This window comes from Anomaloglossus baeobatrachus, chromosome 5, assembly GCF_048569485.1.
Source record: "Anomaloglossus baeobatrachus isolate aAnoBae1 chromosome 5, aAnoBae1.hap1, whole genome shotgun sequence".
Classification (NCBI taxonomy): Eukaryota; Metazoa; Chordata; class Amphibia; order Anura; family Aromobatidae; genus Anomaloglossus; species Anomaloglossus baeobatrachus.
Genome location: NC_134357.1, coordinates 17,147,789 through 17,164,742, shown reverse-complemented (window position 1 = coordinate 17,164,742; position 16,954 = coordinate 17,147,789). Strand labels below are relative to the sequence as shown.

The 16,954-nt window shown below is 52.7% G+C and overlaps 1 protein-coding gene across 1 annotated transcript in view; it reads left to right on the top strand.

The window, feature by feature from the left end:
- SORCS3 (sortilin related VPS10 domain containing receptor 3) overlaps window positions 1-16,954 on the top strand; it is an 866,891-nt gene that overhangs the window by 366,229 nt on the left and 483,708 nt on the right. Inside the window, exon 4 of the mRNA XM_075348233.1 lies at window positions 3,235-3,393. Within this exon, the coding sequence (XP_075204348.1) occupies window positions 3,235-3,393 (159 nt within the window). The remainder of the gene's footprint in view (window positions 1-3,234; window positions 3,394-16,954) is intronic.

Sequence of the window (16,954 nt, the reverse complement as noted above, 5' to 3'; positions counted from 1 at the left end):
ATGTTGGTATACAGCAGGTCTCGTGGGGTGTTCCTGTGTACGGGGGGTCTTGTGGGATGTTGGAATACAGCAGGTCTCGTGGGGTGTTCCTGTGTACGGGGGGTCTTGTGGGATGTTGGAATACAGCAGGTCTCGTGGGGTGTTCCTGTGTACGGAGGGTCTTGTGGGATGTTGGTATACAGCAGGTCTCGTGGGGTGTTCCTGTGTACGGGGGGTCTTGTGGGATGTTGGAATACAGCAGGTCTCGTGGGGTGTTCCTGTGTACGGGGGGTCTTGTGGGATGTTGGAATACAGCAGGTCTCGTGGGGTGTTCCTGTGTACGGGGGGTCTTGTGGGATGTTGGAATACAGCAGGTCTCGTGGGGTGTTCCTGTGTACGGAGGGTCTTGTGGGATGTTGGTATACAGCAGGTCTCGTGGGGTGTTCCTGTGTACGGGGGGTCTTGTGGGATGTTGGTATACAGCAGGTCTCGTGGGGTGTTCCTGTGTACGGGGGGTCTTGTGGGATGTTGGTATACAGCAGGTCTCGTGGGGTGTTCCTGTGTACGGGGGGTCTTGTGGGATGCTGGTATACAGCAGGTCTCGTAGGGTGTTCCTGTGTACGGGGGGTCTTGTGGGATGTTGGTATACAGCAGATCTCGTGGGGTGTTCCTGTGTACGGGGGGTCTTGTGGGATGTTGGTATACAGCAGATCTCGTGGGGTGTTCCTGTGTACGGGGGGTCTTGTGGGATGTTGGTATACAGCAGGTCTTGTGGGGTGTTTCCAGTATATGGCAGAATTGAGCAACAGGTCCTCACCTACCTTGCGTCATTCATCATACAGGTATTTTCTTATGTGGCAGAAAGGCACTTGAGCCCCAGGAGGAGCCGGGGGTGACTGCTGCTTCTGTATTGGGCCCCAGGAGGAGCCGGGGGTGACTGCTGCTTCTGTATTGGGCCCCAGGAGGAGCCGGGGGTGACTGCTGCCTCTGTATCGGGCTCCAGGAGGAGCCGGGGGTGACTGCTGCTTCTGTATTGGGCCCCAGGAGGAGCCGGGGGTGACTGCTGCTTCTGTATTGGGCCCCAGGAGGAGCCGGGGGTGACTGCTGCTTCTGTATTGGGCCCCAGGAGGAGCCGGGGGTGACTGCTGCCTCTGTATCGGGCTCCAGGAGGAGCCGGGGGTGACTGCTGCTTCTGTATCGGGCCCCAGGAGGAGCCGGGGGTGACTGCTGCTTCTGTATTGGGCCCCAGGAGGAGCCGGGGGTGACTGCTGCTTCTGTATTGGGCCCCAGGAGGAGCCGGGGCTGACTGCTGCCTCTGTATTGAGCCCCAGGAGGAGCCGGGGGTGACTGCTGCTTCTGTATTGGGCCCCAGGAGGAGTCGGGGGTGACTGCTGCTTCTGTATTGGGCCCCAGGAGGAGCCGGGGGTGACTGCTGCTTCTGTATTGGGCCCCAGGAGGAGCCGGGGGTGACTGCTGCTTCTGTATTGGGCCCCAGGAGGAGCCGGGGGTGACTGCTGCTTCTGTATTGGGCCCCAGGAGGAGCCGGGGCTGACTGCTGCCTCTGTATTGAGCCCCAGGAGGAGCCGGGGGTGACTGCTGCTTCTGTATTGGGCCCCAGGAGGAGTCGGGGGTGACTGCTGCTTCTGTATTGGGCCCCAGGAGGAGTCGGGGGTGACTGCTGCTTCTGTATTGGGCCCCAGGAGGAGTCGGGGGTGACTGCTGCTTCTGTATTGGGCCCCAGGAGGAGCCGGGGGTGACTGCTGCTTCTGTATTGGGCCCCAGGAGGAGCCGGGGGTGACTGCTGCCTCTGTATCGGGCTCCAGGAGGAGCCGGGGGTGACTGCTGCTTCTGTATTGGGCACCAGGAGGAGCCGGGGGTGACTGCTGCCTCTGTATTGGGCCCCAGGAGGAGCCGGGGGTGACTGCTGCTTCTGTATTGGGCCCCAGGAGGAGTCGGGGGTGACTGCTGCTTCTGTATTGGGCCCCAGGAGGAGCCGGGGGTGACTGCTGCTTCTGTATTGGGCCCCAGGAGGAGCCGGAGGTGACTGCTGCCTCTGTATTGGGCCCCAGGAGGAGCTGGGTGTGACTGCTGCCTGTGTATTGGGCCCCAGGAGGAGCCGGGGGTGACTGCTGCCTCTGTATTGGGCCCCAGGAGGAGCCGGGGGTGACTGCTGCCTCTGTATTGGGCCCCAGGAGGAGTCGGGGGTGACTGCTGCCTCTGTATTGGGCCCCAGGAGGAGCCGGGGGTGACTGCTGCCTCTGTATTGGGCCCCAGGAGGAGCCGGGGGTGACTGCTGCCTCTGTATTGGTCCCCAGGAGGAGCCGGGGGTGACTGCTGCCTCTGTATTGGTCCCCAGGAGGAGCCGGGGGTGACTGCTGCCTCTGTATTGGGCCCCAGGAGGAGTCGGGGGTGACTGCTGCCTCTGTATTGGGCCCCAAGAGGAGCCGGGGGTGACTGCTGCCTCTGTATTGGGCCCCAGGAGGAGCCGGGGGTGACTGCTGCCTCTGTATTGGGCCCCAGGAGGAGCCGGGGGTGACTGCTGCCTCTGTATTGGGCCCCAGGAGGAGTCGGGGGTGACTGCTGCCTCTGTATTGGGCCCCAGGAGGAGCCGGGGGTGACTGCTGCCTCTGTATTGGGCCCCAGGAGGAGTTGGGGGTGACTGCTGCCTCTGTATTGGGCCCCAGGAGGAGCCGGGGGTGACTGCTGCCTCTGTATTGGGCCCCAGGAGGAGTCGGGGGTGACTGCTGCCTCTGTATTGGGCCCCAGGAGGAGTCGGGGGTGACTGCTGCCTCTGTATTGGGCCCCAGGAGGAGTTGGGGGTGACTGCTGCCTCTGTATTGGGCCCCAGGAGGAGCCGGGGGTGACTGCTGCCTCTGTATTGGGCCCCAGGAGGAGCCGGGGGTGACTGCTGCCTCTGTATTGGGCCCCAGGAGGAGTTGGGGGTGACTGCTGCCTCTGTATTGGGCCCCAGGAGGAGCCGGGGGTGACTGCTGCCTCTGTATTGGGCCCCAGGAGGAGCCGGGGGTGACTGCTGCCTCTGTATTGGGCCCCAGGAGGAGCCGGGGGTGACTGCTGCCTCTGTATTGGGCCCCAGGAGGAGCCGGGGGTGACTGCTGCCTCTGTATTGGACCCCAGGAGGAGCTGGGTGTGACTGCTGCCTGTGTATTCCTAATCTGAAGTAAATAATTACACATTTTGCAGGAAGTTTTCCTTATGTTGCTGCGTTGTAATGGGGATGTTATCTTTGTCTTCTAGATCATGCTCCTGAGCGATCCGGACATGGAGAGCAGCATCCTGATCAGCTCTGACGCCGGAGCCACCTACCAGAAGTACAGACTCAACTTCTACATCCAGAGCCTGCTCTTCCACCCCAAGCAGGAGGACTGGGTGCTGGCCTACAGCCTGGACCAGAAGGTAAGACACAACGCGTGATGGGAAGAGCGCTGGTATCCGACGCACGTTTCTGTGTACACACTAATTCTGGAGACACCTCCAGAGCTGAACTCTCTGTACAGTCTGAGTCTCATAGAAGCGAGATAATGAAATATCAAAAGCCATAGGGCGCAATCACGGCTGCATGTAAGGGAGCGGTAATGAGGCTCCAAACCCAAAATTCTGCATCTCTATTGGGGTTCACGAGGTTGGGTCCTAACCGATCCCACCAGGCTCATTGCTGACGATTAATCTTAAGCCCATTTCTATTGCACTTTAGTGTAACCCGTTAATATGGAGATTCAGGTACTAATTATAGTCTGTGACATAGGAATCATGGCTCATTAGCATACGCAGATAATGATGTGCTAATTACACGCTAATCAGGCACCTCACATACATTAAGGTGTATCGTAGAGAGGAGAAACTGATGTGAAGGAAATCGTAAGCACCTCGAGTGTTACAAAAAAAATCGCATCCACGAGACTGAAGATTTTTTGGGTTGACCTCCATGTTGCTGGACTACAGAATTCCCTGGATCTGTCCCACCATCACTCGTCCTCCCATCGGCTCTTCTACCTCCTAGCCTCCATCCTTTTTTCCTTCCGGCCGGTCAAACCACACGTGATGTCATGGACCTAGTGAATGGATGACCCATCCGGGAGGAAGACGGAAGAATGATAGGGGATAAAAGACCCAACAAAGAAGAGTCAATTGGAGAACAGACAATGGTGGGATTGGTTTGGGTGGAGGACTGAAGAGAGTCGGATTTTTTTTACCCCTTTTCTGGTCGAATCAATTCCCATTCCCAATTTTTCCAAATTGAATATCTGGAGATTTGTTATCAATAGTATTTAGTAATGGGTCACCCTCCTGCTTGTCAGTCCCCCATCGTGTAGCTCCTCCATGATTCCCACGCACTCTTGGTGATGTTGACTGTTGCAGCTCCTCTTCTTGGTGGCAGCCTTGTGTGGACACAACCAAGGACTTGTGGGCTCTTGCCTTTATCGTCAGCTTCTTTTCCTATAGAACTGTGTCAGCTGGAGCCTCCACCGCTGTTCATAAAGCTTCTCCTCAGGGCAGACAGACCAATCTTCTTCCATGTTGGCAAGATGGTGCAGGTGGACATTATGATGTCACTAGTTCCCACCACCTATCGAGAGGTCCAAGCGTCATGTATACCATTGGTCTGGATCTGCCAGAGCCAAATTCCACAACCTTCTACTTAATGTGGCGCATCGATGGGGGTAAAAAATGGAATTACCTTACTCTACATGTTTTCCATATGGCTTCCACTGTCATGGCTTGGTACAAGTTGTCCAGAGTCATCATCTGTCATGGGAGTGATGAGTCACTGAGCAGGGGCACCTAGACTGGCCTTCAGACTAAGAACACTGCGCTGTACCTTATCCCAGAGGTACGCCTTGTGGTGGCAAGGTCTGGCCCGCCAGCGTGACCCTAACTCCTGTCCGTACCCTAGTCTAACACCTTCTCTTCCTCACCCCTGGGGATGGCCAGGACCCAAGTAACAAACCTAACAGATAACACAGACAGGGGAGAACCAAAACACAAACACACTACAAATAAACAAAGGGGAGAGAAATAAGATACAGCGAGTAAATAAGCTGACAACAGGGATATTTCCACACCACGCAAGATATCATACAACTGATCACACGCTACAGACTGGAATCGCTGGAGCAAAGCGGGAGCTATAATCGGCGATGAGGAACCAGATTCAGCACCTTATCAAGGGTGGAGGCAGTTGTGAGTGGTCATTAGCAACCTGAGCTCCTAGCAGCAGTTCACAAGCCAGCAGGAATAAACTCCTGCCGGACTGATGAGCAGTGAACATAAAACAGCCGATGCCCGGCTCTGGATAAACAACTAATCGCCTGGCAAACTCTGGAGCGTGAAAATAATCTTACACTGCCATGACACATAGCGACTGCAGAGCAGAACATCGCAGTGGTCAGAAACACATGGCTGATTTATTCCAAAAACAGCTCCACACATGACCACAGGACATGTCTGGTATTGCAGCTCAACTCCAAGGATGTAAATATGTGTTTTTGGATAGCCGTGTTTTGCGGTGAAAGCTGCAGTCGTCCTTACGTGTGTTTTTAGCCGTCCTGGGTGCAGGCTTGTCCTTACCCGCCTGCCCTTTTCTGTTGCAACAGTTTTATTGGGTGCTTTCCTGCTGCGCTCGCTGCCGCCAGTCACTGATAGACGTGATAAGATGCAGACAGCGGGTTTAAAAATGACTAAACGCGGGGCAATAAAATAGGCAGCATGCATGATGATGTTTCTCCAGAATACAAAAGTCAAGCGAATGTGCTGGAAATGCAATCGTCAGACGCCGCGCTGTCACGTCTCGTGGCTGATATACGCGCAGCATGGACGTTCCATGCAGTAAGTCAGCGCGGAGCGCGGCGGCTGCGATGTACGGCGCTGACGGGTGTACATCCATATTGGAGCCCATCTCCAGGGCCGGGGATGTGACACTCCGCACTGATCAATTCTCTCATCCATGTTCTCCCGGCTCCCCGGCCATGATCCGTCTTTCTTACTGACAACCGCGCATAAAGATGGCATGAGAGCGCCGGCTTCACGGGAGCCATAAACATAGCAGAGGCGAGCGCTGCGCCACTCCATTACTTTCTATCAATGTCTGCGCGCGGGAGCGTAATGAGGCCCCTACATTCACTAACACCTCATAAAGCATTTTTACTTTGCCTATGAAGCTTAAACATCTTTAATATAAAGTGCAGGAAGGTTACGTAAAAAGGAGAAGAGGGACGATAAGTGCAGCGCTCCAGCCGCAGAGCGAGTGTCAGCTCCGCACATTGCTAGGATAATCCAAGGCTTTCTGCTTTATGTCAATAGTAAAAGGGATTCATCAGAAAAGCTCTACCATACGATGGCAAATAAAATCATCTAATATGACAACCAAGAGATATAAACATGTGACACTCTGTACAAGGTGACACAGCCAGAATGCATGCTCATAAAGAGGTCACTACTCAGTGTTACTGCTCCTCATTTACCGCCTGTATTATATACTCCAGAGCTGCACTCACTATTCTGCTGGTGCAGTCACTGTATACATACATTACATTACTGATCTTGTACTGATCCCGAGTTACCTCCTGTATTATACTCCAGAGCTGCACTCACTATTCTGCTGGTGCAGTCACTGTGTACATACATTACATTACTGATCCTGAGTTACCTCCTGTATTATACTCCAGAGCTGCACTCACTATTCTGCTGGTGCAGTCACTGTGTACATACATTACATTACTGATCCTGAGTTACCTCCTGTATTATACTCCAGAGCTGCACTCACTATTCTGCTGGTGCAGTCACTGTGTACATGCATTACATTACTGATCCTGAGTTACATCCTGTATTATACTCCAGAGCTGCACTCACTATTCTGCTGGTGCAGTCACTGTGTACATACATTACATTACTGATCCTGAGTTACCTTCTGTATTATACTTCACAGCTGCACTCAGTATTCTGCTGGTGCAGTCACTGTGTGCATACATTACATTACTGATCCTGAGTTACCTCCTGTATTATACTCCAGAGCTGCACTCACTATTCTGCTGGTGCAGTCACTGTGTATGTGGCGCCCCTGACCTGGTCAGGCACCACTGAGTACTGCACCCATGCTGGGGACAGTACAATACAGGTAATCCAGAAGGCTGACCGAGGTGTGACTATACAGGCGCATAGTGATCAGGTCTCACACATGTACCTATGAGAGGACCCCTGGGGATCCCAGGAGGGGGAAAAGCCTTCACCTCTACTGGAATAGTGGAGGGGGCCAAAAGCCTCCATCTCCTCTCAAGGGGTGTGGTAAGAGAGCCTGGTTGCTAGGTGGCGTAGGCAAGAACAGGAGAGGAGGAGCAGTGAGCCAGTTCAGTGCAGAGTCCAGGGAGCTCCGAGAGGAGCTGACCCCTACCCCTGGGGCTGTTGCAGTCTGACAGCGCCCGCGCAGTGGCTACCGACGGGGGAGAACGGTCACCTAGGAGTGCTACCCGAAACCCGTCTCCAGCTAAAGAGAGAGCACAGAGTGGGAAGTAAGGAGACTGCTAGGGAGTACCAGGCCCAAACGGGCGGCAGATCCCGGAGCGGGGATAGATCCACTTTTCCTTGCTAAACCTGCCGGTGTGGGGCCCTCAAAGCCCACACCACAACACCTAAAAGCCGCAGCCACGTAGCCACAGTTAGGGCCCATAGTTCACAGGAGGCAAGCAGCTGGAGTGATCTGGCCCAGGCAACAAGCAAACGGCAAACGAAGGGGAGAGAGGCTTCAGCAACTTCCCTGGGTGACCCCCATAGGGACTAAAAGTCGGGGTTACCCCAAACCACCAAGGGCTAAGGAAGGCGAGTTGGTAGTCACCATCAGAAGTCAGCCTGAAGGATACCTGGTTCCAGCCTGGTTCATCCCAGCTACGCCCGGGTTACTCACCCTGCCATCAACTGTGAGTAAAACCCCTGAAAGACATCCTGCTTGTGTGGAGTTATTCTGCGCCTTGTGGTTCTACACACCTACACAGGGCCCTGGGGCTTGCCTCACTCTCAGGAGGCTATCCCAACTGACTGCACACACCATCAGCCCCAGGCGACCCTCAACCTGCAGTGGCGGTCACCACTGACCGCAATTCTGAGAGTGGCGTCACGACAAATAGAAGATTTCCTACCCGTGACAGGATCCAGCAGAGTGGAGTCCCTGAAGGTAATGCACCGACACAGCGTTCTCGGGGCTTCACATCTGGCGTCACGAACAGGATAAGGACTAGACCTGTCTAGACAGGTGACCATGTGCCTGGGCGGTCCGCTTGAAAAATTGGAAGCGCCGCCATATTGCCACCATGAAAAGCGCGCTGAAAAACAACAGCAGCCCGCGCTGGGAGAAGTTACCGCCCACGAAGAGGTGTGGCTACCCAGAGATCCCCTGCAGAGTTCTGACCTCGCTTGTGAAGAGAGCGGAAGCGTCCAGAGACGGCGGAACGGAAAAGAAGCCAGCAGCTTGTTGTTAGAGAAAATGGCGTCTGAATGCAGAGACCCAGAGCCAGGCTCCGCTGCCTGGTGGTGTCGGGAGCTTGCCGAGTTCTGCGATCAACTGGAGGCCAGGGTCGGAAGGCAGATCAGAGCGGGACGTGCGGAGTTTCTGGAAATGGCTGCAGCGGTTCAGGCCTATGAGAGGGGAACCGCGCGCCGAGTGCCAGACCAGACGGCGACGACTCAGACCCCGATGCTGCCACCGATGGGTGAGTCCAGTGATGCCCCTGCCAGCGCGAGTGCCCCGACCCCTGCTGCCACGCCCGCGGTCCCTGAAGAGGCGCCCGGCGCGGCGACGCTGATCCAGGCCGCAGCCATGCCAGGCGCGGCCCGCCAAGCCCAGGCCGACGCAGCGATGCCCTGCTCGGCCCACCAAGACCCGGTCCCTGCAACAACGCCCAGCCCGGCCCGCAAAGATCCGGCTGCCGCCGCGACCCTAATCCACGCCGCAGGTGTGACGCTGACCCAGGCCGCTGCCATGCTAGGCCCGGCCCGCCAAGCCCAGACCGCGGCAGCAACGCCCAGTCCGTCCCGCCAAGCACCGGCCACGGTAGCGATGCCCGCTAAGGCTCCGGCTGCGACAGAAACGCCCATCCAGGCCGCCGCCATGCCAGGCGCGGCCCGCCAAGACCAGGCCGCCGCCATATCGGGCGCGGCCCGCCAAGAAAAGACAGACGTACCATTGTTTACCCCGGCCTGCAAGGCCAGAGCAGACACCGCTCCCCAGTCTAAGGAAGTCCCTGCTAGGAAGTCCCTGGTAGGTGAGGACCCCGCATACTGGCAGCTGAAGGCTGACCTGGAGGCCAAGTTCCCACAGGAGATGGTGGACCGGTACATGCTCCCTCCGCATACCCCCAAGACGACTCCTGCAGCAACCATGCCGAAGAGATCCCCGCCTGGGCCGGCTGAGGAGCACCCATCCCCAGCACTGCCACCACCGGAGTGCTCAGAAGAACTAAGGGGGAGGGGAGGCCAGGAAGCTGAGGAGCTGACTCAGGAGCCACCAGCAGTGGATCCATGCCCAGAGCCGGAGATGTTGCCATATTCCCGCTGGGATGAGGAAGACCTAACACCGTCTGCTGAAGAAGATCTGCCCAAAAGCCTCACCTGGGAGCTTGTAAGCTGTACCTCGCAGAATCCAGCCCGCAAGACACGGCGCCGTAACAGAACCCAGTCTTTCCCTGCACCGCAGTCCCCAGAGCAGAGAGATGACATAACGGCCAGAGACCTAGAGGAGAAACGGTTCCTGAGAAGAGCCAAAGCCCAGGTCAGAGGACCCCTTTGTCGAGGAGTAGTAGAAGATTTTAGCCTAAAATCAGGATACGGCTTCATCGTAGCACCTGGTATGAAAGAAGGCATTTTTGTCAACAGAAGAGACGTTAGAGCTCATTTGCCCAGAGGACATCCTGGAAGAAACCTAAGGATGGGAGACACAGTGCAGTTTACCATGCATCAAGGCGAAAGAGGCTGGTATGCGCTAGATGTAACACCATGTCCTAAAGAAAAAGAGACCACCACGGATGATGAAAGAGATCAAGAAAGCAGCAGGTGCCGCAGCCCTACAGGCCCAAGCCCTGGTAAGGAGGAATCTGCATAAAGTAAAGTAAGAAGAGAAGTTACTGTTTTGACCAGTTTGAAAGTTTGCAACGTTACTGTTTAAGAGATGTGCCCACATAAACTAATGTGAGAAATGAACCTTAAGGCTATGAACTGGCTATAGCCACAAACTCTCGCAGTGTAAATAGTTACACCAGAGGGCACCACCACCACCAGAGTCAGCCTGTTTAGGGGCTTGGCTCGTCTGCAACCAGGGAGCACGTCCGTATATAGGGCCTTGGCTTACCTGCAACCAGAGAGCATGCCTGTTTATGGGGTCTGGCTCTCCACCACAAAGAGGGTACCTGGTCAGCACCAACTGTGGAGGCCGCCTCTGGATCCTGCCAGAAGTGGCTGAAGGCGCGGCTTCACCAGGCCAGGTATGCCCTGAAGACCACCAGACCATGAAAGCCGCCTCTACATCCTGCCAGAAGTGGCTGAAGGCGCGGCCAACGTGAGAGGGTTTTGGGTGGGTTAACGGACTTGTGGGTGGAGGGTGGTGATGTATGGTACCTGGTGGTTTTAAATGTTTTACCATGTTTTTACTGTTTTATGCATTTTAAAATGTTGTCTTGCAGCCCGAGGACGTGCTGGTGATAACTAAGGGGGAATGTGGCGCCCCTGACCTGGTCAGGCACCACTGAGTACTGCACCCATGCTGGGGACAGTACAATACAGGTAATCCAGAAGGCTGACCGAGGTGTGACTATACAGGCGCATAGTGATCAGGTCTCACACATGTACCTATGAGAGGACCCCTGGGGATCCCAGGAGGGGGAAAAGCCTTCACCTCTACTGGAATAGTGGAGGGGGCCAAAATCCTCCATCTCCTCTCAAGGGGTGTGGTAAGAGAGCCTGGTTGCTAGGTGGCGTAGGCAAGAACAGGAGAGGAGGAGCAGTGAGCCAGTTCAGTGCAGAGTCCAGGGAGCTCCGAGAGGAGCTGACCCCTACCCCTGGGGCTGTTGCAGTCTGACAGCGCCCGCGCAGTGGCTACCGACGGGGGAGAACGGTCACCTAGGAGTGCTACCCGAAACCCGTCTCCAGCTAAAGAGAGAGCACAGAGTGGGAAGTAAGGAGACTGCTAGGGAGTACCAGGCCCAAACGGGCGGCAGATCCCGGAGCGGGGATAGATCCACTTTTCCTTGCTAAACCTGCCGGTGTGGGGCCCTCAAAGCCCACACCACAACACCTAAAAGCCGCAGCCACGTAGCCACAGTTAGGGCCCATAGTTCACAGGAGGCAAGCAGCTGGAGTGATCTGGCCCAGGCAACAAGCAAACGGCAAACGAAGGGGAGAGAGGCTTCAGCAACTTCCCTGGGTGACCCCCATAGGGACTAAAAGTCGGGGTTACCCCAAACCACCAAGGGCTAAGGAAGGCGAGTTGGTAGTCACCATCAGAAGTCAGCCTGAAGGATACCTGGTTCCAGCCTGGTTCATCCCAGCTACGCCCGGGTTACTCACCCTGCCATCAACTGTGAGTAAAACCCCTGAAAGACATCCTGCTTGTGTGGAGTTATTCTGCGCCTTGTGGTTCTACACACCTACACAGGGCCCTGGGGCTTGCCTCACTCTCAGGAGGCTATCCCAACTGACTGCACACACCATCAGCCCCAGGCGACCCTCAACCTGCAGTGGCGGTCACCACTGACCGCAATTCTGAGAGTGGCGTCACGACAAATAGAAGATTTCCTACCCGTGACAGGATCCAGCAGAGTGGAGTCCCTGAAGGTAATGCACCGACACAGCGTTCTCGGGGCTTCACATGTACATACATTACATTACTGATCCTGAGTTACCTCCTGTATTATACTCCAGAGCTGCACTCACTATTCTGCTGGTGCAGTCACTGTGTACATACATTACATTACTGGTCCTGTACTGATCCTGAGTTACCTCCTGTATTATACTCCAGAGCTGCACTCATGATTCTGCTGGTGTATAGACACTGACACTCGGGGTGCAGGATGATGACACTCGGGGTACAGGATGATGACTCCCTCACTTTCACACTTAGCTGACTATCACTCCCATCGGACACGCATTTCTCGCATACATCACTATATTTATACAGTGTGAATATTTCCCCCTGGATGATCAGGATGTAAATGGAGCCTGTGATGAATGTTTTTTATAATCCTAATTAGTAGCAGGTATTTAGTTTAGTAATTAGCCCCCATCAAGTCAATTTGAAATGAAAATAGATGCCTTGATTACAAAACTCATTACAGCAGGAGCGCCCTCTCAATAACCCTTTCATTTCCAATTCTTAAACTAAATCAAGTGTGGCGCCCCTTCATCATGTCCTCGATTTACATAAATAGCGCAAAAGAGAACTGGAGCATGAGGAACACTCAGCGTCAGTGAGCTGCTGATCAGGCTTCATAAAAGTGTTGTGTTATCCTTCCACCATTATGAGACTCGTCCCTTTTCCCCTGTTTATTATATTCCATTATATTCCATAGTAGAATGTCAGAAGTGTATCTTGAACCATTGCAATGTAAAAACCATCACAGTTCTCCCATCTACTCCTATGTGGCAGAGGGACCTTTAATCCTCCATAGGTGCCAGTGATCAGGAGCAACTATTACCTCTGCATCCAATTTACCGATACCGCTGAGATATTTTGAGATTTTTCGACATATCTGAAGAACTTGTGAAGAAGTGTCCACCAACGAAAGACTATTTTACTTTTTCCAGCACAGAGCACTAGTTACTTTAATCGTATTGTTGTGTTTTTTAGAGATTTGCTCGCTTTTCAGTTTAAGGTCACTTGTCTGTGCACAATTGGAAGGGGGAAGGGGTTGTAAAAGTGTGTCATATTAATTGGCATCCATGGACTCTAAAATAATCAGGCCTACAGTAGGATTCATTGTCCTGCACCTGGTGAGGGTTGTGTGTCTTTAGTCATCTCCGTAGGGGCCTCCTCAATACACATCTTTTCAGATTGGGCTTCTGAAACCTTCATACTTTGAGCTACATGTTGGAAATGTCTATGGGAGGTGGGTGTGATGTGTACTTCAGCCCATCCATGGGGCTGATCCAAGGAGAGGTAGAACAATAAGCCACAGGTTTGGTCAGAGATGGGTGCTGTGATATGGAGGGGCGAGGAGCTGTTGTTGTGGTCAGTCCTGGTGCCTATGGATGGGCTATAGAGATTGGAGATGGATTCATGAGCTACGGTTGTGATATCCATTGTCTGGATTGAGGAGCTATCCAAAGGACTGTTGTTCCCAGGTGGAGTTGGATATACACGCTACGGTCGTGATATCCATCGTCTTGAGGAGCTTAAGGACTATTGTTGTCGGCTGGAGTTGGATAAATGAGCTACGGTCATCATATCCATTGTCTGCAGGAGCTTAAGAAGTATTGTTGCCTTCTGGAGTTGGATACACATGCTACGGTCGTGATATCCATCGTCTGGAGGAGCTTAAGGACTATTGTTGCCGGCTGGAGTTGGATATACGCGCTATGGTCATCATATCCATTGTCTGGAGGAGCTTAAGGACTATTGTTGCCGGCTGGAGTTGGATACTCATGCTATGGTCGTGATATCCATCAACTGGAGGAGCTTAAGGACTATTCTTACCGGCTGGAGTTGGATACACGCGCTACGGTCGTGATATCCATCGTCTGGAGTATCATAAGGGGTATTGTTGCCGGCTGGAGTTGGACACACTCACTACGGTCGTGATATCGTTTGTCTGGAGGACCGTAAGGACTAGGGTTTCTGTAAAACCGTATACAGAAGAAATAAAAATCATTGCATCGTTGAGCTTCCTAGATGATTAATACAACCCACAACCTCAGATCTTCACAGATAGTTTTCGATACTCTTTCATGGTTTAGATTCCTCTCGGTCTTTGGCTAGCCATGTGCTCTGTGCTTTCATACAGGGACTTTTGACACCTTCTGTGGCTTAGCAATCCATTTGTCAAGAAACCCTGTTGAGGAACTGCATGATGATTGATGGAGGCCAGTATTTAGGACCCTTATCCACAATCCTGAGTAAAGAACCCTCTGGAGGACCCAACATGTGCGTGCAGAAAGGAAATATTATGGTTCACATCCAATTTGATGGCTCTACGATGAAATGAACCATCGATACTGGTTTTCCGTATAGATCCCAAATGGTTAGTAGAGGTCCTAAGAACAGGATCAGTTGTTTGGCTGAAACCATGCGGTAGTCCAACAACAAGACCATGTGAGCTGAAGGGGCTTTTCCAATGAAATGTTTACTTGTTGCACTGTCCCATTTTATTATTTGGTTGCAGTCTGAGGTTTCCCATTTGGATCCAGATTTGACGCTGTCCAGTTTCGAGATGAAAACCACCCTCGATGTGTAACCTCTTCCTTATAACATTCCCCATAGCTCTGTAAAACTACAGCAATATAATAAAACCAAACTCAAGAGGAGCAATATCAAACTTCAAAAGGTCTGAGAGAATCCAAAGTCTCCAGAAGTCCTGAGTATTGACGACTCGTCATCACGGCCAAAAGGGGCATTCTAAAAACTTGACCAAGAAATGTCACCCCGAGTCTTCATGTTTTGTTTTGTATTTTGATTCTCTCTTTTTGGCACTTTTCCACTTATTGTGTAATGGTCTTCTACATGAGTGATCTCTCGATAGTGGAGTCTGGCACACTCCGTGACCTAAATGCGTAATTGCTCTTGTTTCCTTTACTTGGGTCCCTGAGCTCAAATTCTGCCAATTTCAAAAATGAAAATGGCCTCAGATGCACTCGGTAGTTATCTAAATAATTTGCTGGTTACGGCAGAGTGGTCCCTGTGGTACCCAATACTGAGGGCACACGTCCCTAACACCCAGATACTCACCGCTGGGGGTAAGTCCCTCATACACATTGGATTATTCTATTGCCGGATATCTTTCCTTGCATTCCCATACACTGGAACGTTTGGCTGAGCGTTCTTGTGTTATCTATGACCAGGCAGCTGCCAGAGTCCTCTGTCTTCCTTCAACCTTCTCTGTGCGCCTCCAGAAGTCTCTTTACCTTCAAGCCTCCACTGTCTTCTCCAGTCTCCTGTGTCTTCTTCAAATCTCCTCTGTCTCCTCCAGACTCCTCTTTCCCTTTCATACTGCTCTGTTCCCTCCAGACTCCTCTTTCCCTTCCATACTCCTCTGTTCCCTCCAGACTCCTCTTTCCCTTTCATACTGCTCTGTTCCCTCCAGACTCCTCTTTCCATTAGAGGCTCCTCTGCCCCCTCCACACTCCTCTCTGCTCCTGTAGCACCTCTGTGTTCCTACAAACTCATCTTTCCCCTCTAGACTCCTCTGTGCTTTTCTAGATTTTATTTATTATCTCTAGGCTCCGCTGTTTGCTCCAGACTCCACTGTGCTCCACCACGCTCCCTTGCTTCTTTCAGTCTCCTTTGTCCCCCCTACAAACTCCTTTTTGCCATTCAGGCTCCTCTGTTCCCTCCAGACTCCTCTGACTACTCCAGGCCCTCTCTACTCCTCCTTATTCCTTTGCTCCCATCAGGCTTCTCTGTTCCTGCCAGACTGATCTGTCTCCTTCAAACCCGTAGATCTCATCCAGACTCCTTTGTTCCTTCCAGTCTCCTTTATTCCCTCTATACTTCTCTTTTCCCTCCAGCCTTCTTTTTCCTATCCAGGCTCCTCTGTTCCCTCCAAACTCCTCTGATTACTAATCCAAACTTCTCTGTACTCTCCAGTCTCCTCTTTTCCCTCCAGCCTTCTTTTTCCCATCCAGGCTCCTCTGTTCCCTCCAGACTCCTGTGATTACTTCAGGCTCCTCTATGCTTCTCCAGACTCCTCTGTCCCCATCAGACTCCTATGTCTCATCCAGACTCCTCTGTTCTCTCCAGGCTCCTTTGTTTCCTCTAGACTTTTCATTTCCCTGCAGACTCTTTTTTTTCTTTTCTCTATTCCCTTTAGACTCCTCTGCTCTCTACACAGTATATGACTCATTCAGTCTTTTCTGTCCCCGTCAGACTTCTCTGCCTCCCTCCAGACTTTTCTATGCTCCTCCAGACTTTCCATCCTCCTCTTTTAGACTCCTGTTCCTCCCTCCAGACTCCTCTGTTCCCTCTGGAGTCATTTATACTTTTCAAAGCTCCTCTGTCCCTTCTGAACTCCTCTATGCTCCGCCAGGCTTCTCTGACATCATCAGAATCCTTTTTCTACTTCAGACTTCTCTCAGCTCCTAAAGACTCCTCTATGCTTCTCCAGATTCCTCTGTCCCTATCAGACTCTTCTCTGTTTCTCCAGATTCCTCTGTCCCTTCTTCTATGTTCCTACAGATTCCTCTGTCCCTGTAAGACTCTTCTATGTTCCTACAGATTTCTCTGTCCCTCTCAGACTCCTCTCTGTTCCTCCAGATTTATTTGTTCCTCTCAGACTCCTCTCTGTGCCTCCTCCAGATTCCTCTGTCTCCGTCAGACTCCTCTCTGTTCATCCAGATTCCTCTATCTCCTTAAGACTCCTCTCTTTTCTCTGTCTTCTCAAGACTCCTCTCTGTTCATCCAGATTCCTCTGTTCCCGATCACATTCCTCTATGCTTCTCCAGATTGCTTTGTCTCCGTCCTACTCCTCTCTGTTCCTCCAGATTCCTCTGTCTCCCCAAGACTCCTCTCTGTTCCTCCAGATTCTTCTGTCTCCGTCAGACTCCACTTTGTTCCTCCAGATTCCTATGTCTCCTCAAGGCTCCTCTCTGTTCCTCTAGATTACTCTGTTCCCCATCAGACTCCTCTCTGCTCTTTCAGATTCCTCTGTCTCCTCAAGACTCTTCCTTCTATGCTCCTCCAGATTCCTCTGTCTCCTCAAGACTCCTCTCTGGTCCTCCAGATTTCTCTGTCTCCTCAAGGCTCCTCTTTGTTCCTCCAGATTCCTCT